This window comes from Mytilus trossulus, chromosome 3, assembly GCF_036588685.1.
Source record: "Mytilus trossulus isolate FHL-02 chromosome 3, PNRI_Mtr1.1.1.hap1, whole genome shotgun sequence".
NCBI classification, from domain to species: Eukaryota; Metazoa; Mollusca; class Bivalvia; order Mytilida; family Mytilidae; genus Mytilus; species Mytilus trossulus.
In genome coordinates, this window is record NC_086375.1 from 40,844,673 (window position 1) to 40,871,714 (window position 27,042).

Sequence of the window (27,042 nt, forward strand, 5' to 3'; positions counted from 1 at the left end):
TAAATTTCATGCCCGGTCAGATATTTATTGTTTTAAATAATTTGTAAAAATCGTGTCAACATAGTGTTTCGCCATTGTTTTTAGTCGTTCAATTATAAACCATTTCTATTCAAAAACCGTATAGTATTTCTTCTTCTATTTGGTTTATGATATTTATAAATAATTATGCTTTAAAAATGAAGGCTAAAATAAAAAGAAAAAAAGAAATGAAAGTTTTTAATTTTTGAAAACAAGGATAATGTCAAAAGTTAAAGAATTTGGGAGAGAAACAGAATTTCATGACCTTACAATAATTGGAGAAAAAAACGCAGACGATCTTCCAAATGGCGAATTATGGAACGAAGGATCGAATGGGCACCAAAGTGAAATATCAATCAACATTATCGATGAGACCGGAAATAATCTTCATCACGAAGAAATACAATTATGCATATCTGGTGCGGAGAGAAATGGTAAAAGCCTTAGAATAGATCAAACGAAATTTAAAAACGAACGAGATGATTATGAAATTGTGGCACCAAGCAGCGTAAATAGAAAAGCTGAGGGAAAAGACTTTTATAGGCAAAGTAATGAAAATTTAAAGTCGCATGAAACAAATTGTAACTATACCATAGACAGTGGAACAACATTGGCAACAGAGAGCGAGGATATAGAGGTAGAAGAAACTGAATTTCGAAAGGAAGTCATTACACATAAGAAAAGGGTTGTTAATTCACGTGCTGGCAATCATGACGAAATCCATTTCATAGAATCTATTCCAATAAAAGAAAACGAATTAGAGGTTTCAACTAGTCGGCATAAAAATGGTTTTGTTGGTGAATCAGATTTAAATAAAACTGATATTAGTAACACTGACAATGAAACCATGTGGTACAAATTCATGCAGAAAGTAAGTAGATAATTTTCCTTGATTGCGGTTTAAAAAAAAAGAGAAAAAAAAGAGATGTGTTAGTAGTACCAATGAAATCAAATTCAGTGGATGTAGGCAAAAATAGGGCCATACGCCTCCAAAAATGATAAAAACTCGAATCGCATAATCGGCTAAAAATGGTCCCGATGTGAAAAATGTGAGACAATTCAAACGACAAAACTAACGACTTTATTTTAAACAAAACAACATACTTATATCAAAATATGACAGACATAAACCAACGACAAGTTCTAAATGCACAAGTCCATAGTTATGGGAACTCCTTTGTAAATTATTTTTCGTATCTTTTTAAATTGCTCTAACCCCGTAGCTTTGTTGAACTGAATTCAATATAACTTTTGATTTGAGTTCTAGCTTGTATATCTTATTTTGTTTGAGATATGTTACCTCGGGATTTACTAAGGAGAAATAATAAGGGGAAAGCTACTTTATCATGTTGTGAACAAAATGGTTTCAGTATTAAACAAATATTTAGTTTCCAAAATTATTACATGTATGTTAGCTTGTTCGAATAAGAAATCATTCTTTTGAACTTGGTTATCACTAATAAGAAGAAAGCAGGTCTGAACAAATATTTTGATGTGCATGTTAAGCGAGACAAAGTTGTGTTTATCAACTAGAACATGCCATATTGACAATTACGTTAATATGAATTTTAATGAACTTGTATCCAATTAAGAATTTACTTGAATCGGAAGCTGCATTTGGGTTTTTTTTCTGTTTTCCTTCAGTTTAAGTCTGATAGCCCAGAAACAAAGTATACGATAGATGAGAATGTTGCATCACAACCTGACAAAACGAAAACACCGATCACATGGAAGAAGAAATTAGTATACGGATTGCTGTTTGTGGGTGTTGCCATTTTGGCTGTCATTTTAATCGTCATTGCTGTGTCAACTTCCAGTAACAATGATGACACTGAACCAGGTTGGTATGTCATTTAAACAAACGTAATTGAGGTTTGAAAATTAGTATACTTTTCAAGCTACTGTGGTTTCAATTGTTGTCGTGTGTCGTTGATAACCATGATTACAGAAAACTTGTATTTCTAGGATTCAGAATTTCGTGATTTTGTCAAAGTCTGCATACAACCTGATACGAAATTTATTATTCGTGGTTTACCTGTACCCACGAAAACCATGAAAACTTGTATATAAAAATAAATAATGAATCCACAATATGTTTAGATAAATTGAACAACTTAAGACATTTCAGGAAGTGCATGCGTTACATAGATCTGTAGAGACGTAGGAGCCGAGTCAAATATTGAAAAATGTATTTCCGTAAGACATATCGCTTGCTTTCATATTTTTAAAGTGAAGCCTTCTTTTTTTTTGTATTTAAGTTTCGTTTTAAATTACTGAAACACATGAATTAGGAGTATTTTGTCTTTAACCTTAAGCTTCCGACCTTTATCCACTGAAATATTATCTTACCAGAGACCACTTCTGGATTATGCCGAGAGTGGCCGAAAGGGCTCTTACACGTGCACATTGTGATGCACTTTATCCAAATAAGGCGTCATATCAAACGGCAGCCACCGATTAGACGTGGATACGTATTCATACTTTACAGACAAATGGAACAACCTTGCAAGAATGTGTTTCTCTCAGAAATAGAATAAACAGAAAATATCGAAAGAATCGTAATGGTTTGATATCCCTATAGTTTGTTTGTTTGTTTGTTTGTTGTTTTTTGTTCATGATTGTTTTCCACTAATCTACAAAACATATATTATAAAATATTACTACAATTTGTATTTTTCTTTTCAGACTTGAAAACACAAACGACTGCATACGGTGAGTTAATTGGTTTTTTACCGAGGGTTGCAACTGCCGAGTATTCGTTCAAGTACTTTTCCATAATAATCTCTTTAAATGAATAAAATAAAATAATTATGTATTTTGAACAGAAAGTGCGACAAAAAGACCTTTAATATGAAATAATTACAAAATGAAATAATTTTTAATATTTTACGATCTTTAATTTTAATGTTATTTATAATTCAATATTATTTTTCTTTCGCTTCATATACCTTCTTATTTTCTACAGTTCATGCTTTACTTGACTTGACGGTTAACGATACGTATACAACGGATATGGGAAACAGTTTATCCTACAAATATAAACGTTTTGCCTCGGACTTTTGTGCTGAGGTATGTATATAAATATATGCCTTAAAATTAATAATATGAAACAGAAGTATTTTAACAAAACTGTATTGTAAATCAAATATCAATTGTTCATGCGAGCGTCATTGATGAACCTTTTGTGACGAAACGCGCAACTGGCGTATCAAATTTTTAGCCTGGTACTATCTAAATCACACATAACCAACAACACTGTAAAAAAACATTTAACCAAAATCCCTTGATTATTATTTTTTTTTATTTCTTACCACCGGAAATCGACAGTCACTGTCCCGATTCTAGTCGGAGAGGCAAGTCTACACAGTTTTACAAAATTGGATCTTTTTGATTATCGACAATGTCATCCAACCACCAATTATAAAAAGCACATATACAAATATAATAGTATATTCGGACATATAATTTCGTCTGTTTACTATCATGATGATCTTGATGTTTAAATTTTTCATTGCATATTAATAAACTAACTCATTTATAACACCGTTTGATTTACACTTGAGCATGTATAGTTCAAAATCATTTGCAATGCTATACAAAGTTCAAGAACCTTAATTTAATCAACATTAATTCTCAAATAAGGGAAAGCACTTATAGTATGTGACCAGCCGAAACAATTTTTTGTCTTTGACATTTACTTTCGACCTTTAGTTTTTATGATTTTCAGTTATGATCTCAAGCAGTGATATTTGCTTATAAAAATCCATTTTTAATGGCTTTAACATTGACCATAGAACAAATGTCGATCTAACTGTGCCTTTGATCTCTGATCTTGCACACCGATATGCATTATCATCTCGTTATATGCCATTAAACGCGCGCGCATATCCAAGAAGTGTTACAATATCAAATATTGTACTAAGACTTAATTTTGCATAGGAAAGCCGCTTTTATTTAAGCATCTATGAACTTAATTTTTTTGTGAGCAAGTAAAATATTCACTGGTCAAGACACCCAAACAGAGCGTTGATTTTAGCATCTGAAATCTAAAATGATTATAGGACATACGCGTCATAGATTATACGTCGCGTGGAAAATTATGCTAATTATGCTAGCGTTCGAATTATCAACACGTGATTGCAAAAGGTTTTCGAGTAGAATTATATATATATCTTGCACAAATAAAAGGACATATTGTACCAAGTATGGTTAGATACAAGAGATTTTTTTAGTACGATGTACTTTCAGATTGATAAGGTGTTAAATAATGACACTGGTGGCTTTGGTGATAATTATATTGGATGCATGGTATTAGCTCTAAAGTAAGTATATTTTTATTTTTTATATCTGATTAAATGTTATATATTACAATTGCTATTGCTTTGATTTAGAGAAATATCTATTTTTGTGATTAGGACGTGACTCAACAAAATAAAAAAAAAATGGTTGTTCCTTCAAATCGTACATTGAAACATCATCCAGGAGTTTCTGCTCAAACTTATCACAAACATGGATGAGTATTTAAAAAGAGCATTTTTCTAAAAGGTTTCTGCAATCAAAATTTAACATGAAATTGACCTTAAAATATATAACTTTATTGCAAAAAGTGAAGTTGTTTGTTTGAAAATGAGACTCTGTTTATTTCAGTTCAGGAAGCATCAAAGTATCATTTACTGTATATTGTGTAGACATATCAGAATCAGACATGTTAAATCAATCTGTAAAATATATTAAGGATAATATACTTAGAAGTGGAAATCTGATGCTAGGAGGTTTTCAGGTTTTATTGCACAGCTTTGAAACCATTCAAGTGTCAACTATACATTTACATGAACCACCAGAACTTCAGGAATTATTTACATCAACTACAAACTCAAAGGTTACAACAACACCTCACACAACAGCTAAAAAATTGTCTACCTTAACGTCAAAGCCTTTTACATCGCAAAATGTTACCACCAGTACTTTACCAGATACAAGTACCACATCTCTTACTGTAACAGCGCCCTTTGCTAGCACATCTTCCAAAGTGTCTTCTACTTCTGAATTGATATCATCCACCGAGGACACTTTGTTGGTAACAACGAAAACATTAACAACCACGAAATATATTACAAGTTCAGTAACGCCATCGCAATCATCCAATGTCCAGTCAAGTTCGACGCTTATAGAAACGACAGAAGACGTTCAACAAACAGTTTCTAGTATAAAATCTCCGACAATAGGCGCAACTGTTGTTTCAAACAGTGCAACAACACATGAAAACGATATGACCACTGTTGAGGAAATAACGACCCAATCAGTAGTATCATTTGCTGCATCAAGTGGCAAAATTCCGGCTTTCGTTCAAACCACAGAACAATCCAACCAAGGTATTAGTAATTAACATAAAATCACTATATCTTATACTGGGGGATTTTAAAATTGATATGTCTGCTTATAAGAATTGTTTTCCTAGATTTCTATGAGTTTGGACAATTAAATCAAAATTATGAAAGCTCATGTTTAAAAACCTTGGGAGATAATTGACCAAAAAAGGATCTAACAAGAGTTGCAAAACCCATTTCACATCTGAAGATTTGCAATCTTTTTTTTTCTAAATCATCCATAAATTTATTACTAAAATTTTAAGACGCACTTTCATCAGATCTATTAAGGGATCACGAATTATACGATAGAAGATTGGTAGATTATTTATTTTGTCTTTCTCAAAGACATTCTGAACTTTAGGACAATTCTTATTAATATAAGTTAACCCGAAACGTCACAAGTCACTGCTACATCTTAAATTATCCGAAATTTTATATCATTAAGTCATTGCTACAATTAAATTCACCTGAAATTGTATCCGAATGTGAAAGATTGGAATGAAAAGACTGGGCTTTGTTTACTGAAATGGATGTGAACCGTAATTATGTTTCAATAAAGGAGAGCATGCCTACTTGTTATCTGTTTTTGAATAATATTTATAATTTTTAGTATTTTAACGCTATTTAATTTACAACATATTATTATTTACGAATCTGCTGTCATCAATTGAAATTTTATAAGAATCATATTCAAAACAGTGCGGTCCTGGCCATTGATTGACGACCTAAATTATCCCATTGACTGGGACAGATTAGGTGAACGTTTGTCGGTAACGACCATTGCTCACTTCTTATTATAGGTTAGACAATACTTGGTCATGTTTTATGAAGATTTTAGCCCAAGGCGAAGCCGAGGGCTTAAATCTTCATAAAACATGACCAAGTATTGTCTGACCAATTTAGAACATATTCACACGTTCGAGTGACCTTACAAAACTGTCCTTTCCCATTGTAATATATTCAAACCTAAATAACATAGGTAATGATCATTTCAATGAATGAAATGAAAAGGCACTGACATAGTTTGTGAAGAATAAATTGTTTTTCTTCTGCTTCAGGTAAAATTTAATACTATATATATCTTTAAATATTTTTTAATTTCAAAAAGCAACACAATATAATAGAAATCCCCTTTTTGAAATTTGATTTTTTTTTTATAAATATAAAACTCTCTGTATGAATATTTGAATTCAGACCATTCAACATTAAATGCTCACTTTTATTGATAAATTTAAACGTATTGTGGTACTCCGCTTTATATTATATGTCAGCAGTTTGGCATTGGGTGTTTTGGAAAGAAAAAGAAAATAAGTCCCTCAAATGTAAGATTACCGTATATAAATTAAATAAATATAATTTTATGTATCCTTACCAATTTGTTTTGTGTATTCTATATATTTATTATTAGAAAATGCATGAAATTTTTCAAACTTTAAAATGTTTTTATTTTAATCTTTGCTCTTTCACCTTTAATCAGTAGGCTATTTTCCCAAGGAAAATGCCTTGGGGGATTGTACACTTTATTAGTGAAGCTATAAGATTTCACTTTCATAATTAACTGACAATGAAAAGTCATTCATGTATAGCATTTCATAGTGCATGGAAAACCATGTATTATGAAAATTAGAGGTCAAAAATCTGACTTTTCATTGGACGAGAAGGGGTGAGTATGTTCTAACTTATTATAGAATTTAAACTGTGGGGTCACCAAAGGTTCTTAACGCCTTTAATAATAAAATAATTCGAAAAATTATTCAGGAATAACCTTTATGTTTTGATTTATATAATTGATATAAATCAACACATCGTATTATTCCGGATTAGTTTTTCGAATTGCTTTATTTAGGTGTTGAGAACCTTTGGTCACCCCACAGATTCAGTGTCTTTAACAAGTACATAGTGAGCAGTGATTGTTACCGACAAACGTTCACCTAATCTGTCCCAGTCAATGGGATAATTTAGGTCGTCAATCAATGGCCAGGACCACACTGTTTTGAATATGATTCTATTTGATTAATATAGCAAATGGTAACTGGGGGAGCTGGTCTTTCTGGGCTGGGTGTGCAGAAACATGTGGTACATCTCTTCGACAGAGAACTAGAGTGTGTAATGATCCAAAGCAAATAAACGGTGGAACTCCGTGCCACGGAAATAGTACTGAGCATAAACCATGTGTCCTTGAAAACTGTCCAGGTACTGTTTAAAAAAACCTATTTCACTCGCAATTGAGAATTGTTGAAGAGTGTAAAAATTCTCACACAAACCTCACAAAACAACTTTATTTGTCAAAAGTTGATGATACCTAATTTAACATCTAGCTTGGATATTTCTACTACAAATATAGCTATTATTTATGTTAAAGAGTTATGTTGCCTTTATTTATTGCACTTTGTCAAATCATAGAACATAGACAAACATTTTTAAAACATGTTTTTTTTTACTTTTGTCGTCATAGCCTCTAAGTCTATAGTTACAAGTATATGTACGCATCATCCTTAAATTGTCTAGTTGTTTCCTTTTGTTCTTATCCAAGAAAGGCATCTCGAATATGTTATCGTTTAATGTTGTGTGATTTAAATATATAATTTGCAAGTTTTCATTTTCGATTCTCGTTTAAATGTACTTCTGTATCCACATTTTACATTAAAGTTGATGGTATGTGGACACAGTGGTCTCCCTGGAGTGCATGCAATGTAACATGCGATGGAGGACTAAGACATACACAAAGAACATGTACAAATCCTGCACCAAAATTTGGAGGAGAGGAATGTGCTGGAGAATATACTATGTTTGATTCATGCAGTGAAATGGCATGTCCAAGTAAGGCGTTATTTAACACTTCAATGGGTAAACGATTCATATATAAGAGTTTGTGCATAGCATGATTTTAAAATATAATTAGTTTGCTTGTTTGAAACGTTGTCCATGTATTCATCTTGACCTTTATTAAGTAAAAATTGCAATATATAAACACATTCTATATATAAAGATTGAACATTCCCATAGTTTAAGGGACGACATCAAAAGTTCAGTGAAGGATAGAAAACTTAATTCACATAGTTTTTTCACTGACCCCCCCCCCCCCCCCCCTCCTTCTTAACATAATTTGGGAAAAATTGATTGACCAAGAGGGATATATGTAAAATCGAATTTGGATTAAAAAAAACTAGCAGCAATGTTGACCCCCACCCCCACCCCCAAACTATTTGATTTAAGTTTTTTTTTTATCCTACATCGATCTTTTGATGTCGTCCCTAATTGTTAATTATAAATGAAAATATGGCATCGAATTAGTATGCACATTATATCTTGTTTTAAAGAAAGAAAGTGTTTAACTGTGAAAGGTGTTAGTATGAGAAAGATATATTAACCTCACACCATATCTTTTCATCTTAAATCCAGTAAGCAAAATAAAGTGTCTTCTCGAAATTAAATATGCATGGTAACACTAAGTTTAAAAGCATACACGATGTAATAACATACAATAATATTTATTCGTGGTTATTTCAATAAATGCAAAATAAGTTATTAAAACTGGTGACATATATTTCAAAGTCGATGGATCGTGGTCAGAATGGAGTTTGTGGTCCACCTGTGATGTCACTTGTGGCAATGGAAGTGTGTCTAGATCAAGATCTTGTTCACGTCTCCAACTTGAGGGAGAAGACTGCGACGGAAACACAACTGATATTGGTATATGTGAAAACCCACCATGTCCTAGTAAGTATCAAATTTGACTTACAGTTTTGTCTTTAAAAACATTGGTAGATAACAACATTTAGTTTGTATATAAATTTGTTTAACGCAGCAACCGAATTCGAAGTTATCCTGGGAAAACAATATATGTATTAATAACTCAAATCCTCGTTCATCTTAGAAAATTAACTGTATATGGTCTCCCTCATGCGTATGCAGTTGAATACTAATCCTTACTTCTTAGAATTCTTTGGGGCGAGGTTCATTTCTTTTATTAAATATGCTTACTTATATTTCTAAAATTGAGAATGGAAATGGAGAATGTATGCTTAAGTTGAAAGATGTTACTAATTATTCTATGGTAAACTTAATATGTCGAAGATGTCTCGATTACGGCTGTTAATAATTATATTTTTTTAAATCATTTTCAAAGTTGACATGAATTTTTAGTGGGTAATGCATTTGTTTACAGTCGATGGTAATTGGTCTACTTGGTTGACATGGGGAGAGTGCAGTTTATCTTGTGGAGATGGTGGTAGTCGACAACGAAATAGAACGTGTAGTGATCCAGTTCCTATGTTTGGTGGTATTGAATGCAACGGTGACGGGACAACTACTGGTCCATGTCAAGACAATCCATGCCCTAGTAAATATATTTATACATCACTTTTATTCATTTTTTTTTTAACATTTTCTGTTCATCGTTATATTGTTACATAGCATTTTAATGTTCCAGTTCCAATTCCAGTTTATGCAGAACAAACTATAACAATCAAAATTTGGTTGCACATAAACCATTTAAACACTTAAAAGGTTCTTTTTTCAGTTGTTTTTTTGTAAATATTTTTTTATTTTTATTTTGTCTGTTTTCGTTACACTTCAGTGTTTCAAGCATGTCGTTATGTGTTAATAATTTCTGTATTTCTCTGTTCCTAATGTTCTTCCATTTATTGGTATTGTAGTCATGTCATGTAATACTGTCATTTACATGGGGTATTTTAATACTGCAATAAAAGTGGGAGTATTGGCTAGCCACAAAACAGGTTCAATCCATCATTTTTGTTATAATGTCCTGCATCAAGTCAGAAAAATGGCTATTGTTATATCATAGTTCGTTTTTGTGTGATTTGCATTTAAATGTTTCTGTTGTGTCGTTGTTCTACATTTATATTTGATGTGTTTTAATTTTTAACCCGGACTTTTTTTCTCAATCGATTTATGAATTTCGAAACGGCGGTCTACTACTGTTGCCTTTATTTGACTCTAATGTTTCTTTCGAATTCAAAAGCATAGCATTTCTGTTTAATTCCCTGTTTATAGTATATTTTGTATATATGATTATTTCTAGTAAACGGAGCCTGGGGCGATTGGAATCCATGGGAGAAATGTAGTAAGACATGTGGAAGTGGAACAAAAAGCAGATCCCGAGAATGTAGCGATCCTCTTCCTCAACACGGAGGCAACTTCTGCGACGGCTTTCCGAAAGTTTACACAGGATGTGAAGAGGAGAAATGTCATGGTATTTATACTACAAGCTGGAGTCGTCTTATCTAGTTTACAGTTCATTTTGGTAACAAAGATGTGTTTCAAAACTTCTTACTTAAAGTGCAATGAAAATAAAAACAAGTATAACCCTGCATGTAGATGTTTGTTTCCCTAAGAAATGTTAAGACTTTCTAATCATCATGTTGGTCATATAATAAGATATAGGCATTGTAATAGTTTTGCTAATTCAAGTATTGAACTACTTCATTTTCTACAGTATTCACGCATAACAACTGAATTGTTTTGTATAATTGAACATTAGTTAATGAAAGCATTTAGCAACTAGTGTGTTTATTACTAGTTATAGGATATTGGTCTCCATGGGGAACTTGGGATGCATGCAGCGTAACGTGTGGCGAAGGAGTCAGTTTTAAACGGAGGATCTGCTTTGGCCAAAGTGTTAATGATGATGAGCAGGTTATATGTATAGGAGATGGAACCGAAAATAAAACTTGCCAGAATGATCCTTGCCCAGGTAAAATATCTTTCACGAACAAGTACAATACAATAAGTACAGCATGAATAAAGATACTTAGTACTAGTATATTATTCCAATGATATAAGAATATGTAAATGTTGTATTATTGAAAACGAGACAACTGATATAAAAAAAAATGAATTACTACACATGCACATCTCCCAATATAATCTTGGGTCATAAGCAAAGACACACAGCTCAAACATTATAGATATAAAACACTTATTTCTTGATAGTATACAACTGGTCCAGGAGACGTTAATGGTAAGTTTTGAAATATTTAAAAGAATCAATCCTCTACAAAACTGTATAATGGTAGTATCAACAAAAATAAAGTTAGAAACTGTCAAAACCTGAAACTATTTAGATAACGAACGCAAGGCGTGCATGAACCTTAATCAAGTTTACAATTTGAATTAAAGATATTTATTACGTACATTGGTTGCAATGAATTACATTGATTTCCCGGTTGAAAAAAATCATGTGAAATAAACGAAGTTATTTCACTATCTGACATCTTACAACAATAGGCGTCGGCTAAAAGAATAAATATTATTTGCAGGGATATTATTCCGTACACACACCAAATTCATATAGAATATGGATTTAGATAGCAATCTTTTTTACATGGTGAAGACACTAACGAAATATTATAATATTGTCCATAAATATTCCAGATTGACTGATTACTTGGTGTGTGCTTAACGTTCAGTGACAAATATTTCATATACGTTTAGGACGAGAACAAAATGACCAAAAATACATGCGATTAGAAGGTCCTGTATTAAGGGTCAACCGGATGAAAAGTTGAAAATTCGAGCTGCCAACCGAAAATGAGGGTCCATTGTGGATATGGACCAAATAAATTTCTAAATAGTATGCCACATAGGTACCACTCAAACAGTATTTTTTCAATAGTGTATTGAAAGCGAACCCCTTTCTCTAAATGAGACGTATGACTAAACGTCTCCATTCTGAATGCCTGTTGTTGCGTATTTGTACATCCCGGACAACAAAACGCACGGATGAAGCAAAACGACAGGGTCCTTACTTTATTTTAGCTCAGTTTATGTAGGGATCTTGTTGTTCACTTTATTTTTCTGGATGGTGTTTTTTCAACTGATATCTATTTTTATGTCTTTCTCGTCTTTGTTTCTCATGAGTTTTTTTTATTTTTCTCCGACTTGTAATTCTAAATGGTTCCATTGGTTACTCTTGTCTTGTTCTTCCTTTTTTTTTGAGTTATAAACTTCCACACAACAAAGTGATAGTTGAAAACAATAGAAACCACTTTTAAAAAGATGTTATGACTAGATTATTTTTGTAGGCAGTTGTAAATTACATCTGTACTATGACGCACCTACATGACATTTTTTAATGTGACAACTTCTTGAAATTGATGTATTATTATTAACCATTTGTTTCAATACGAACATTAGAAATGATTTTAAAACCAATCTTAGCGTTTAACATTCAGAATGAACTAAGAAATTGAATCACTTTCAGATTTGACAAAATGTTAGTACCATTTTCGTCTTTCATTTTCAAAAAATATAACATTTGTTCTTCGTCTTCGACTTATGTTTAAGTTTTTTTTACTAAGTTTTACCGTACAAAATGCTGGATTGATAAAAGCAAACGTATCATCAAGATAATAGTAGAATGTAAGTTATACACAATTAAACACATATTTTTTAGTTGATGGTGGTTGGTCAAACTGGAATGAATGGGATAAGTGCAGTCTGCCATGCGGAGGAGGAATCCGAACAAGGAATCGTAGCTGTAATGATCCAGTCCCACAGCACAGGGGAAAGCTTTGTGACGGTAACGAAACAGAACATCTGCAATGCAATAACCAAAACTGTCCAGGTAAATGTGTTTGACTCTTAATAACACACGTGTAATGGTATAGAAGAATGAACATAAAAGGATAACATTCTTAATCATATGTTAAAGTATAGTAAACGTCACGTACGTAATTTTCAGAATTATTTTAATTTTAAGTTACCGAGCAGAATTCACGCTGCAAGTAGGTCGACAATTGTGATATTTTTGGGGATAACACAGTGAAATTACTCTTAATGTCGAATCCTAATCGTTATAATGCCTTGAAAGAAAAGGTCCCCTAAAATGAAAATAAACAATCTGAGCTATATAAATAAAGTTCCTCACAACATGCGAAATTCGGGTTGCAAGTATAAAGTGATCATCACCGACTTAACAACGCATGATCGCCATTATGAATTTTTTTACCATTACATACGAAGTCTACTCAAAAGATGCAAGAAGACATATGTCAAAACATATTCCTTTGTCATACAACTTGGTTACTCCATTCAGAATTAAAAATCACAAAGGTGTTCCCTACATCCTTTGTATAAAAAATTAAATGTTAATTATAATGTCATTTTCAATAAGAAAATCTGTGATTGACACATTCAACAAATAAGAAAACATGATTTACAGGTGGCAGTTGTACAGATGCAACAGCATATTTTTATGACGAAAACATTAGTATATCATGTATAATTACTGGAATGTTGAATCCCATGTCAATTATTATTGCGAGAAACGGACAAAACATAGCAGCAATCAACGAAAACAGAGAAGTCCAATATATATCACCATCAACTAATTTTAGCATAGTTATTAAACAGGCTGAGAATATAACTTTATCGTTGTTGTTTGAAAATGTCACATGCGAAGATGATGGTCTATATGGAGTGCATGTCAACAGTACAGCCTTTAAAGCGGTCAATATCACTGGATCTCTTATGATTATAGGTAAGGAGGTAATTGTTGTAAAGTGTGTCACACAACACGTACGAAGTACTGTAAGTGGTAAAGATTGAATTTCATTTGTCAACTTCTTTTGGATGAAATCTTTAACTGGCAACTGATATTTGAATTTGTGGATTATCTTTTATTTTGGAAAAAACTGAATACTATAGCTTAAACTTATAATACTTGCAAACATCACGTTGTTTCTGTCAGTCAGTTTTTGGATGTTTACGCCCTACATAGCAGTTTAATGATTCAAAATGTACGAGTGCTGCTAATTAAATGATATATTTGATTTTTACCATTAAAGAGCGTTAAAACCTATGTCTAGATAGTTCGGTAATACGATTCATCAGTTGAAATAAAATTTGACTTCGTTTTTCTTTTTCCAGATAGACCAACCGTTCCTGTATTCTTTGTAAATCCTGACCAGTTTGCCGGACTACCATATAGACAATCTGACTATGAACATCAATGTTCTGGAAACATTGGACTACCAGCTGGAGATCTGATTATAGAAATGAAATTGAATAACTCAGATTTTTCCTTAGTGCCGCCTGAAGTTCTGGTTATTGTACAAAATTCTAGTTATACACAAGGTTGTAGTAATTTTCAGATATTGAGATTTACTATGAATTTTACATCAGCTATGAATAAAGCTGTTATAAGATGTCGTGTGCAAAACGACTTTATTTTTGGAGGAGCAATAATTGGATCAGAAGTGGATTTATCAACTTTCTCAAGTAAGAAAATTTAATGTATGAACTCTTTATCGTTTCTAAAAAGGCTGAACAATTAGTGGAAACAGACTATGTGTGTCAGTTTTATGATTAAAATAGCATTAGCCATAATTTAAAAATGAAAATACTAAAGATTTCTACAGATAAAAAGCAAACAAACAAGAAAATAGTGTCAATGGTATTAGCTCTTCAGTTACGGGTGCCTATATACCATTTAAAAATCAAAAAGGTATCTTTTTTGTTTGAATTTCGTTTGTTTTCTATGTTATACACGTCATGGGTATTAAAGTAAAAACTAAACTCTTATTTCTGAGAAAAAAATTTGTTAAATTAGCAATTAAAAGTGTGTGTATTATATTGACGATATTTGGTGTTAATTGTTATTTCAGAAGATACATGTTATGATGTTAATGTCCATATACATAACGCTGCAACGATGATGTGCACTTTAAACAGAACAAAAAAATATGAAGAGATCATGATTGTAAAAATCAAAGATGGTGTCAGCGTAAATATATCTAGGATTAGTAAAAATGGAGATATAACATACTTCCAAGATCATTTGAACATACAAATACGTGTTATTACGAGTTTCGTCGTTTCTATTGATTTTTTAAACACTACTTGTGCCGATGAAGGAGACTATGTGTTACAAATAAGTAATGGAACAAGAGTTACAGCCATGGTGACAGGATTATTACAGCCAATCAGTGAGTCAGTTATTGTTTTGTTCCATGATCACATTAAATTCATTTAGAGATTTTCTAAAAAAAAGGCTTGTTCTTTTTATTTCATGGGATAAATGTACATGTAAAACAAACATATACTTCTAAAAAAGTATTTCAGGTGATGAATCTGAGTACTATTGATATGCTTTGGACAGTTGTCTATATATAAATTACAGTAAGCTCTATCCAACCAAACTCTACTTCATAAATTTAACGTTTAAAAGTATTTTGACAGAGACCAAGATATCATCAACAACCTGCCATTAACACCTAATTTCCAAAAATGTCATCACCACTACGAAATGAAAATGTATAAAATCTTAAGAGATTAACAAAGAAAATGTGAAATAAATCGTTGACATATTTGTTCGCAGTTTTCTTTAATTCTAGTAAGTCTTTCTAGATATGTATGTCATATAATATTAGAATTTATTTTTAACAGGTGATCCAGGGAAGCCTTCTTTATTCTTGAATCCTGCTGTTGTTGTAGAATCTGGCTCTGATAATGAAGCTCATAATTGCTATGGCAATGTTGGATACCCTACGGGGGAACTTCGTATCGATATTTTAATAGATATTCCCGGAAAAGATGAAAAGCAGTTTTTCCAAATACCGGATGAAGTCGTCACTAGATTGAGTGACATTAGAACTAATCAGAATTGCCATGGATTCCAAAATATTACATTCCTACTAAATGTAGATAGTCAGCAAAATAATCAAACCTTAAGATGCAGAGTAGAAAACAAATATCAATCGGATGTGATTTCTTATACAGATGGACATGTCGTAAGAGTTATCCCAAGTAAGTGTACAAGACTTAAAAAATAAGTAAAGGAACGTGAAGATATCAATGGCTACATTCTAATAAATTTAAAAGCGGACCTTGAAGGATAAAAATAAATATATATATATATTAGTTAGAGTTGCGTTGTTATGAGTGATTTAAAAAGTAAATTTTTGTAAATCTAAGAGTCGAGGAGAAATGCAAGCTTCCGCGAACTTTTACATTTTATGAGTTGAATAAGACAAAGATTATCCTTTTTTCAAAGTTCTCATGTTTTTACGAATGACCAGTAGCGACAAACAGTTGAGAAATTTCTCGTTTCATACTTGACACTTTTCATATCCAAGTTGACCTTGCATGTAGACTTGATTAAAATATTCCATATGTTGACAATTTTGAATCAAAATACCAATACACTTGAATGTCTTAAGACGACGAAACAAGTACAATTAATAACAGGCAGAAAACAATATAAAAACCACGCCACTATAGACGGCAATACAAAAAGAACAAAAAAATTAGCCTGGAAGGATAATAACATTAACGGTACCATTTTTTCTGCACCAGATGCGCATTTCGACAATACATGTCTCTTCAGTGATAACTGTACCCTGTATATCATTTGACATCCATATAATTGGCTCTGAATTGCTGATCTCCGCGAGCAGCTGATACTAAGAAAGTGGTAAATAATTCAGAATAAAGAAAAAACTCAGAACATATATATTTATTAAAAGTTGCATGTGAGTAAAAACTCTTAATTTAATACGAGAAACTTGTCAATTCTATACTTGTATTTGGGAACATGGCATATCATTTACCTGTATCTTTAGAGTATAACTTTTGCAGAAGACATATGCAAGTGCAATACTATTCAGTCCGGTATACGTCGGGGACATCCTGGGCGATGTGATTACTATGTTGAATGTGTTAATATGACAGTTCCAGTAGGAAAACAATGCCAAGCAAACCAATGTAGAAACAGTTCGACCGGAATCTGTTCCGATGACTGCTCTGAGAACGTATGCAACGAAACAGTTCCTGCAGGTAACACACAAATTTCTTTAAAATAAAACTTATTGAAGAGATACGAACAAAGAATAAACTAAAATCTAATGTTGCCCATATTGATTTCATTGTATGACATATTAACCTATAGTTAATGGAACACCAACATCTTTTATAATGTATGTGTGTCATAAGTATTCAATTAAGGAAGAAAGCGTATTTGTATTGAAATCCATGTAAATGATAGATACAATGTTTTTGAAAATCAATGTGCTCTATAAAGGATTAAACTATAACAAGGGTCGATTCCAAGATAGGTTGAATGTGGGTTTTTTTATTTAACGTGTTATTATATAAGATAAGGGGATGTGGTTTTATTGTCAATGACAGGACTATCCTAAAATACTATATGACTTGGATTTAGGAGAAGTACCACCATTATTTTCCCTGATATAATTTGTTGAATTGGCACTTTTCAACAAAAAGTGTACATAATCAGTGTGACTTGGATGGTTTTATTCTGCCCACATTGAAAATTTCACATAAAATTTCATTGCATATATACAATAATAACCATCACCGGAAGTAAATCAATCAAATTGTCACACTTTTTTTCTTTTAACATATACTATTGTAATCATGATGTCTAATGACGTTTCCAAACTACATGTATTGTATAGAAACACCAAATAACAAACGATTAATGCTTTTAAACTCCAGAAGTATCATTGAACTAGTATAAAGAAATAATGATGTGTTTTAGATTTTTGTGGTGCTGTTTCCATTCCATCTATAAATATGACAAGTACTGTTGTTCCTAGTATTTCACGTAAGTGTTCAATGTATCTCTGTACGTATTAGTTTACATGTGTTACTTTACTTGTACTGTGGATTCATTAATATTCGTTGGATACCAATTTTCATGGATTTCGTGGGTACAGGGGAACAACGAATTTAAATGTTCAACGAAGTACAAATTTTCTAAAGGAATGTATGTGAACTTTGAAAGAACCATGAATTTAAATATCCACGAATATGCAAGTTTTCCTCTATCCACGGAAATTGGTACCCACGAAAATAAATGAATCCACAATATTTACTTTTTCATTCCATTTGTATGTGAAATTTTACAGTTATGTCAAAAGCTACACTGAAAGGAAATATATAATACATTCTGTAAATGCATGCTTGTAATATATTTCTTCAAGGACCTATTTAGCTTATTGGAGATGTTTAATCAGATTCCGATTGTGCTATTATGTATGAAAGGAGGTATACTGGATTGTACATCATGCTGTATAGCCAGTCAAGGTAGTTACATGTAAAAACTTCCATCCTCCATATAATTGTGCTCGATACTAAACCCAACAACCCCACAAAATAACCATGAAATATATACATATGCAGTATACCCATCTCTTATTTATCCTGAGTTTAATTTACATCGTATTGACATGCATGAAAAATTTGCCATATAAGGTTAAACAACCAACAATCAATCAAATTTTGTTTTGCTGTTTTTATGCTTTTAATTGATTTAAATTTTACGCTTTCCAAAATATTGATAACGAGAATACATCATACTTGATTGATTGGTCAGTTTTCCCTTTTGTCGCTTGCATCAACAAAAAAGGGTATATAAAGAGAGCGAAAAATTATTATGGGTAAAACTTTTCGGAATTTTGGTCTTCAATGCTCTTCAACTTCGTTCTTTATTTTGCCTTTTTAACTTTTAAATTTTTATAGATCCGAGCGTCACTGATGAGTCTTTTATAGACGAAACGCGCGTATTGCGTATATACTAAATTTAGTCCTGGTATCTATGATGAATTTATTTAATATAAGGTCAACACAAAACAATTTGTTTTTCTCAACAATCGTCATTTTTAGCATTAAATAAGTTTTTGATTATCTGCTTTCCTTCTACTTATTAACATTATGTTGTATGCAAACTGTTTTTACGAAACGCTTGTTATTTCTAAAGTATAGCGATTACTGTCTTTGAAAAAGACTCGTATAATACAAAACAAAACATACTGAACTTTTGTGTCCTTATAGATTTAGTTATGGGTTACATCATTTGCTTTCAAATACAGAAAGGTATATACATAATAAATATTGACAATCGTAACACTATATATTTAAATTATTGTTAAAGAAAGATTGCAACGATACTAACTATTATAAATATCAACACGTTATAGTGTCAGCCTGAAAACATGACTTTTATTATGATTATTTTTAATTACATTTGTATTTAACATTGTTTTTGACACTTGCCCTATTAAATGTTACATTTATGAAGTGATACAGTTTTGTGTATGATTGAATAAATCGTTAGTCTTAACATTTCCTTTAACTCGTATATTTCTTTCAATTCTATCTGTAAAATAGAGGAGAAAAAAAGATTAATTCAGAATCGTAAACGGAGGACAAACTACACCCTTGCAAAAAATAATTAAAAAAAACCACAGACAACAGTCTGCATATCAAAACATTGAAAACTAAAGACTGTGGAACATAAAACCCCACCACAACACGATTTGTCTTAGTAACTACGGATGGATTAGTAGAACCGAATCCACATGTGACGTCCGTCGTGTTACTGGTATGAAATACATTGATGAGTTATGTCAAGGGATAAAGACAAGAGACGTGTCAATATTTTCACTAGGCTTGATTTGAACTAATGAAGAATAAATTCCTTCGAGAGTTTTTATGTACCCTAGAATGTACGTGATTTTATTGTTGCCCAGAGCTAAACGGCGCGTTGTCCTTATATCAAAAGGAATAAAATATTAAAGGAATTAAATAACTATTTTATATTTATTTTTTACCAAATTATGAGGAAAGATATATTTCTAATATCGTAGCTTTTTTACCTAGATTGATTAAATTCTTAAATTTGACAGAAATATACCAAACTACATAACAACCTATGATTCAGTTAGATCAATATACTGCAAAGATAGTTGTAGAGTTTGATGAAAATCTAAGATGTTTTGAAAAAAGATATGAGAAAAATTGAAGTGTACTATCTCTATTTTGTCAAAACTTCAAATCCTAGCTTTTTTTAATTAGATTAAAATATTTTTTAAATGTAACAGCGATACACCAAACTTCATAACAATCTGGGATTCAGTAAGATTAATACATCACCAAGGCAGCTATATAGTTTGAAAAAAAATAAGTTGATTGTGAAAAACTTTTATTAAACATAAATTAAAGTATACTATCTCTATTTTGTTCGAACTGCAAATTCTAGCTTTTTAGACCTAGATTAATTGAAATTTTAAATTTGACAGCAATATAACAAAACAAAATGACCGGGGATTCAGTAAGCTTAATATATATCTAAGATAGCTGTATAGTTTGATGAAAATCCAAGTTGTTTTGAAAAAGTTATTAAAAAAATAAAGTGTACTATCTCTTTTTTTTCTGAATTTCAAATCCTAGCTTTTTATTACCCAGATTACTTTAATTCTTAAATTTTACAGCAATACAACAAATAACTAATTGACATGGGATTCAGGAAGCTTAATGTATATCTAAGATAGCTGCATAGTGTAATGAAAACCCATGTTGATTTAAAAAAAGTTATTAAAAAAAAGTGTACTATCTCTATTTTGTCCAATTGCAAATCCTAGCTTTGTTTACCAAGATTTCTTTTTAAGTTGATTTGAAAAAGTTATAAAAACAACTTAAAGATGCCTATCTGAATTTATATAATATAATTTTTATTATTACCGATTGTAAAATTGTAAAATTAAATTCTTTCATTTCACACAAATAAATCAAACTGCCAAATAAGCTTGAATTTTGTAAGATCAATATTTAACTTAGTTAGATAGGCTGATTTACACCAGTCAAAACTGAATTTGAAGGTCAAGACTAGTCGAGACAGGTCGAGACTAGTCAAGACAGGTCGAGACATGTCGAGCCTTGGTCAAGACCATTTCAGACTACACAAAGATCATCAAGTACTGAATAATAAAGGTAACAGTAGTATACCGCTGTTCAAAACTGAATCAGACTAATTAAGTAAAGTCGAGAACTATTCGAGTACACTGAAGTGCAGTTAAGTACAGTCGAGACAATGTCGAGACGGGTCGAGTAAAATGTGTGCTCAATTTTTCTGGTCGAGCACAAAAACTGGTCAATGCAGACTCTGTGCAGTTTGTAGTGTTATAATGCTTGATATTTTCCCGTCGCAAGAAATCGTGTTGGAATGTCCGTCTACAAGGTCAGCGTAAATATTTTAAATATTAAGTTAAAAACAATGGAGAATAGTATTTTTTTCGTGAGATTTGCTGGCATTACCCATAGTTTGTGGCACTCAAACTTAATTCTCAAAAGATCATGGACATAGAAACATAAGATAAAGCAAAATAACTTCTCCTGCCGTATCATTTTCTTCTTTTCCGATGGTAATAAACTAATAGCATAGAGGCATCCTTTTCCTTTTAGTTTTGTCAAAATTAAGTTTCGAAGATCACCTCACCTATAGCATAAAACCCGCAATCAGATATTGTATGCTGCTTTTTCCGATAAGCATTGCTATATACAACTAAAACTAATGACTATCATCATCATCATCATCATCATCATCATCATCATCATCATCATCATCATCATCATCATCATCATCATCATCATCATCATCATCATCATCATCATCATCATCATCACCTCCTCCTCCTCCTCCTCCTCCTCCTCCTCCTCGCGTATGCGTATCATACGATTTGGAGGTTTTGAAAAACCTTTTTCTTAGTATAGCCTAAGATCCTAAGATATAAAATAAACTTTAAAATGTTGGTGGAATATAATAGTAATCGGACTAAAACTAGCATACCAAATTTTGAAGCAATGTGACATTTAAATGCTTCATACATTTTCAACTTATTTTACAGCTATAGTGTGCACGAATACGTCGATTTTCTTGAATACTGGTCCCGCAACAATACTGTGCTTTTTGAATGAAATAAGTTTCAATTCAATAACTATAAATAAGGGTTCTCGGACTGAGGGAACAAAAACGATAGGATTCATCAGCAGTGATGGTTCTGTCAACATGCTGCCAGTAGAGGAACTATTCAACATGACAATAAACTTTGACGGAAGCAAACTAACTATTACCCTGATATTAGCGACTTGTGATTCAGAGGGACTTTACTCAGTTGTCGTTAATACCAATGAACAAATATATACTGCACATGGAAACGTAACAATATTACGTAAGATATTTAGTTTAATAATATGAATATGTTATTGCAGTTTGTAAACTGTCAGTGGGGAGGGTAAAGAAAGAAAGAAAGAAAGTACGAAAACCAATGTTCTAATTTATGATAAAACAGAACACAATAACAAAACGACAGACAGAAATCAATTGCAGTTTCCTGACTTGAGAGATGAACATACAGAATGTATCGGGATTGACCATGTCCGTAAGCACTTGAACCACCCTTTATTCTGGAATAAAGGTATACTAGTACACACACACAAAAAACAGTTAAATTCACTCGGAAAGGTCTTTTAAAAGCAACGGCAAAATATCATTTCTCTTGAACAATAACGAAAAATACATAAAAATCTCAAAACTTGAGAATTGAAATGGGGAATGTTTCAAAGAGACAACAACCCGACCAAAGAGCAGACAATAGTTGTAAGCCACCAATGCCACGATTCGAAGGTTGAGAACAGCATTTTAACATTATCATGAAATATTGACATTATTACAAAGGCATGTGAAATAATAATACATCACATGTAAATATAAATTTAGTTATTAGTATCTGTATTTGTCCATTCGTTTTTGATACGTTTTGTTATTTGATTTTGCCATGTGATTATGGAGTTTCCGAATTGATTTTCCTCTAGGTTCAGTATTTCTGTTATTTTACTTTTTAGATGTAAATATATTACTAGTATGGTGATGTTTGACAGACGCGGATAAATAGATCCTTATTGTGTGTTATCATAATTAAAAAGATTGCACACACTACATTGCAAATTCGGGAAATTATGACCCGTTTTTATCGATAATTTTGTCGTGTTAAGACAACTTGAAACTTTTTTGTTAAAACAATTTGTACTTTTTGAAAACTTGACTTTTTGTTTATCTTAATAATCGACACAGAGTGTCTTACATAAGAGTAGGTAACATGTCGAAAATTATATATTTCGCAGTAAAATGTATGTAATCTGAAAATAATCTGTTTTGCTCAGCTAATTTTTGTTTTCAGGATATTACCATTTTTTCAAGATTAGGATCTTAATAACTTTTGGAAACATTTTCACAATGGTACATATTTTGTGTAACCAACTCGTCTCCTCGAGAGATATCGATATAGATCATTGAATCAGTACAGCGAAATTACAAATGCTTTGAAATTTACATACTATCATAACATAAAGTTTCTCTTATTGTTTTTAATTTGATTCAAGACTACTAGTCATGGTTTAGGAATCATTCTGTTCTTTTCATTTTTTCATAATATGAGGTCAATCTTATTCAATTTATGGGTTTTGAATAAATTAGTTATGATTAGTACTAATTAATTTATACACTATCATAATTATGTCCAGGAGGTATTATCTGCTCTGAATAATTCGTCTTGGTTTTAAACAGGCAAACCATCAATTCCAAATTTAGAAATGAACAAAGATCAGGTGATAAATCTTGGATATTACAGACCCGGATTTGAACACGTATGCAGTGGTGACGTTGGGGAACCTCCCGGGAATCTAATTTTAGAAATACAACACACTGACTCGACTTTTTTCGAACCGTTACAAGATCAATTCATTAAAATCATATTTACAAATATTGAACGAGAACATTGCTATAACAATACAATGACAGTCGTCTTTGGCATGCTGTTTTATTCTGAAATGATCAATGGTAAAATACGATGTCGAGTGGACAATTCCGTTTCTTTGGGAACCAATGAAATTTTTGCAGATACAGAAGATTTACAACTTATTCCAGGTTTGATTCTGGCTAATCTTGTTTTAAGCCCCCATGCACTGAAAGGGTATAAAACATATCACATTAAGTATACACAAAAACAAAACAAAATTCTAAATATGTTAAGAAAACACACAATTACCAAGAGAGTAAAAGCCAAATAGTTGGCAAAACATTGAAAAAAACCAACTAACTCTTTTACGTTATGAACCCTGCTAAAATTTATGTGAACTAAATCGCTCATTTTGCAAGCTGTCTCTCATGGATAAACAAGTTATTGATTTTATAATTCGTTTGATATTCAGTGAAACTGGCTAAAGTTATGCTACATCTTTAATACATGTTTATGTACGTGTTTTGGGGTTTTTTCTTCAGTTAAACGAACCAATAAATCAATAACAGTTCAAATGGAAATAATGATACATAAATAAACTTTACGATTTTTTTTATCAAAGATGTTGGTTCTAGGTAGTAATCTAAAAACAAATTTAGGGTAAAACAAATGATCACCAAACCAGACTTATAGAAGTATCACATGTTTTTACAGGTTCACATGACGATTAGTTCATTATTAACTGTTGATAATTACTTTTTATATTTTGGTTTGAAATCAAGGACTTCTAGTCCAACATTAATGACCTATTTAGCAATAGTCATTTATAAGCAAAACAATCATCACAATTTTTCTTTAATTTTTATTTTCTGAATGTTATTTTTACAGAAGAAATTTGCAATTGCAATACTGATGATGGTGCAAAAAGGGGACACCCAACAGTTTGTGACGTTTTTGTGCAGTGTACTAATTTCACAGTACCTCAAGGGTTACCATGTCCTTCTCTAAACTGTAGAAATAGTATAACGGGTGAATGTGGAACGGACTGCTCTGTGAAAACATGCAGTGAGCCAGTCCCAAAAGGTAATACTATCCTTAATAGACACAATCTTTTAAAATAATAGTTACGAAAGCGACAGGGCTGACTTCCACTAACTGTATCTCTATCATTTGAAATGAGTCTCAATTTTACCTAAAAACATAGTTTAACACCAAAATGTGAGTAATTTAAGATTCTTTTAGTATAAGGGATTATTTCTAAACAGATAACCAACTTACTGACGCCTGTCGATATACCAAAATAGCAATTCTCGCAGACTTTGACTTATCCCCCAGAAGAATATAGGGACATATTTAAGCCAAACGAACATTTCTGTATAAATAAAAAGCTTATTTAAAACATTATGATTTGAATAAAATGGATATATGACAAAGTCTCTTCAATATTCAGTCTTCAATATTTAGATATTGACTCTGTGATAAAATGAAGATAAAGGGTTTTGTTCTTACATCCTTATGTCTCTGGTATTAAGAATCAATTTATTCACTTCTTTTCTAGTTCTCTGGTGATTAAGAGTTGGACATGTTCAAAAACACATGTTTTGTTTTAATTGAAGATTAGATATTGACCTACATGTACATATGTTGTTTTTAAGTTTTGTGTGTCACTTGAATATTGTCTCATCTACGTACGTTTATCCAGTACTTTCTTATGTCATGCTTACAATTCATAATTTATACGTCCGGTATTAAAAACAGGCGGCGTTTCAACAATGTGTAATACAACTATGAAAAGACTATTCATTATTATTCACCAACAGCAACCTTTCAAAAGTTCAAACAAAAAACTCAAACGTTATGTAAAGCAAAAAAACGCAAGACAATGAAAACCAAAAGGTATCATTAAAATATTCGATTTTTTCTTTTAGATTTTTGTCAATAGGAACGACAAAAACAGTTCCTGTTGGATTAAGACAAAATATCAGAGGTATTTGTATATGCAAGTTAAGACTTTGTATTTGATGTAATCTTATTTGATATGAACAATTGAACAAATATAAACAAATGTACATAAACCAAGTCGCATGAAAAAAATAACCCCTTTTAAAAAATGCATGGTAAAACGATTAGAAAAAGATTTGCACAACTGCAAACGATGGCGAAATAATGTAATTGTCGATAATCACTACTAAAATACGTATTGTGGGTATGGTGATCATTTGATGAGACTGTCATCAACGCGAGAGGGTAAGCGGTATAAAACCGGGTTTAATCCACCATTTTCTACATTTGAAAATGCATGTACCAAGTTAGGAATATGACAGTGCTTGTCCATTGGTTTTTGATGTGTTTTGTTATTAGATTGTGCCATGTGATTATGTGACTTTCCGAATTGATTTTCCTCTAAATTCAGTATTTTGGTGATTTTACTTTTTACAACACCGCTACTGGTTAATTAGTAACCGATGATTCGCAATACTAAGTAGATAGTTAGTCTATGTTTGTATGATTCAAATGATACATTCAATTTGAATTTTCAAGTTCAAAATACAATTTATTGTTTCAAAGCTTAAATTCCGAATCCTTCAAGAAGATTTAACCGTTAACGGCTTAATTGTTCATTTATGGTCATACAAAATACATCATGGTCACTCACGTTCAAATAAAGTCTATATATATATATATATATATCTTTTAAAGAATTTAAATTATTATCTTTATTATCTTTTAAAGAATGATATAGGACAGGCTTAAACTTTTTATAGTCATAAATGCATTCTCAATTCACTTGTATCACTAATTTGATGCATGTTTATATTCAAAACAGGAGGGGGGGGCAATGAAAAGCTTGTTTGAATTTGAATGATACATCGTTATATACATTTTGTTTATAACTTTCTTACTTTGCAGGTTCTGTGTGAAATCCAGTACGTGGATATACTTTCCTACAACCATTCAGATTATCCTGTTTATGTCTCATCAATATTTTTATTGGAACATTTAGAGAATATATTTGTGTAGTCATTGACATAAATGAACATGTAACAATGTGTTGTTTAAAGATTCACATTAAACTCATCATGTTTATCTAGACG

General features: G+C 31.6%; 1 protein-coding gene across 1 annotated transcript; it reads left to right on the forward strand.

The window, feature by feature from the left end:
- Nucleotides 1-238: 238 nt before the first annotated feature.
- LOC134710771 (uncharacterized) lies at nucleotides 239-26,868 on the forward strand. The gene is made up of 23 exons (XM_063571168.1): nucleotides 239-889; nucleotides 1,663-1,858; nucleotides 2,704-2,730; nucleotides 2,984-3,087; nucleotides 4,267-4,340; nucleotides 4,666-5,390; nucleotides 7,410-7,580; nucleotides 8,037-8,207; nucleotides 8,943-9,107; nucleotides 9,556-9,729; nucleotides 10,432-10,602; nucleotides 10,930-11,103; nucleotides 12,805-12,975; nucleotides 13,573-13,890; nucleotides 14,280-14,630; nucleotides 15,017-15,337; nucleotides 15,798-16,157; nucleotides 16,989-17,186; nucleotides 17,911-17,976; nucleotides 22,058-22,381; nucleotides 23,776-24,135; nucleotides 24,836-25,030; nucleotides 26,858-26,868. The coding sequence occupies exons 1-23, from the start codon at nucleotides 239-241 to the stop codon at nucleotides 26,866-26,868; spliced, it is 5,478 nt and encodes a 1,825-aa protein (XP_063427238.1).
- Nucleotides 26,869-27,042: the final 174 nt, after the last annotated feature.

Coding starts and splice junctions, on each gene's coding strand:
- LOC134710771 (XM_063571168.1), top strand. CDS start 239: ATGTCAAAAGTTAAAGAATTTGGGAGAGAAACAGAATTTCATGACCTT. Junction 2,731..2,983: donor AACACAAACGACTGCATACG/GTGAGTTAATTG, acceptor TATTTTCTACAG/TTCATGCTTTACTTGACTTG. Junction 15,338..15,797: donor AGGATTATTACAGCCAATCA/GTGAGTCAGTTA, acceptor TATTTTTAACAG/GTGATCCAGGGAAGCCTTCT.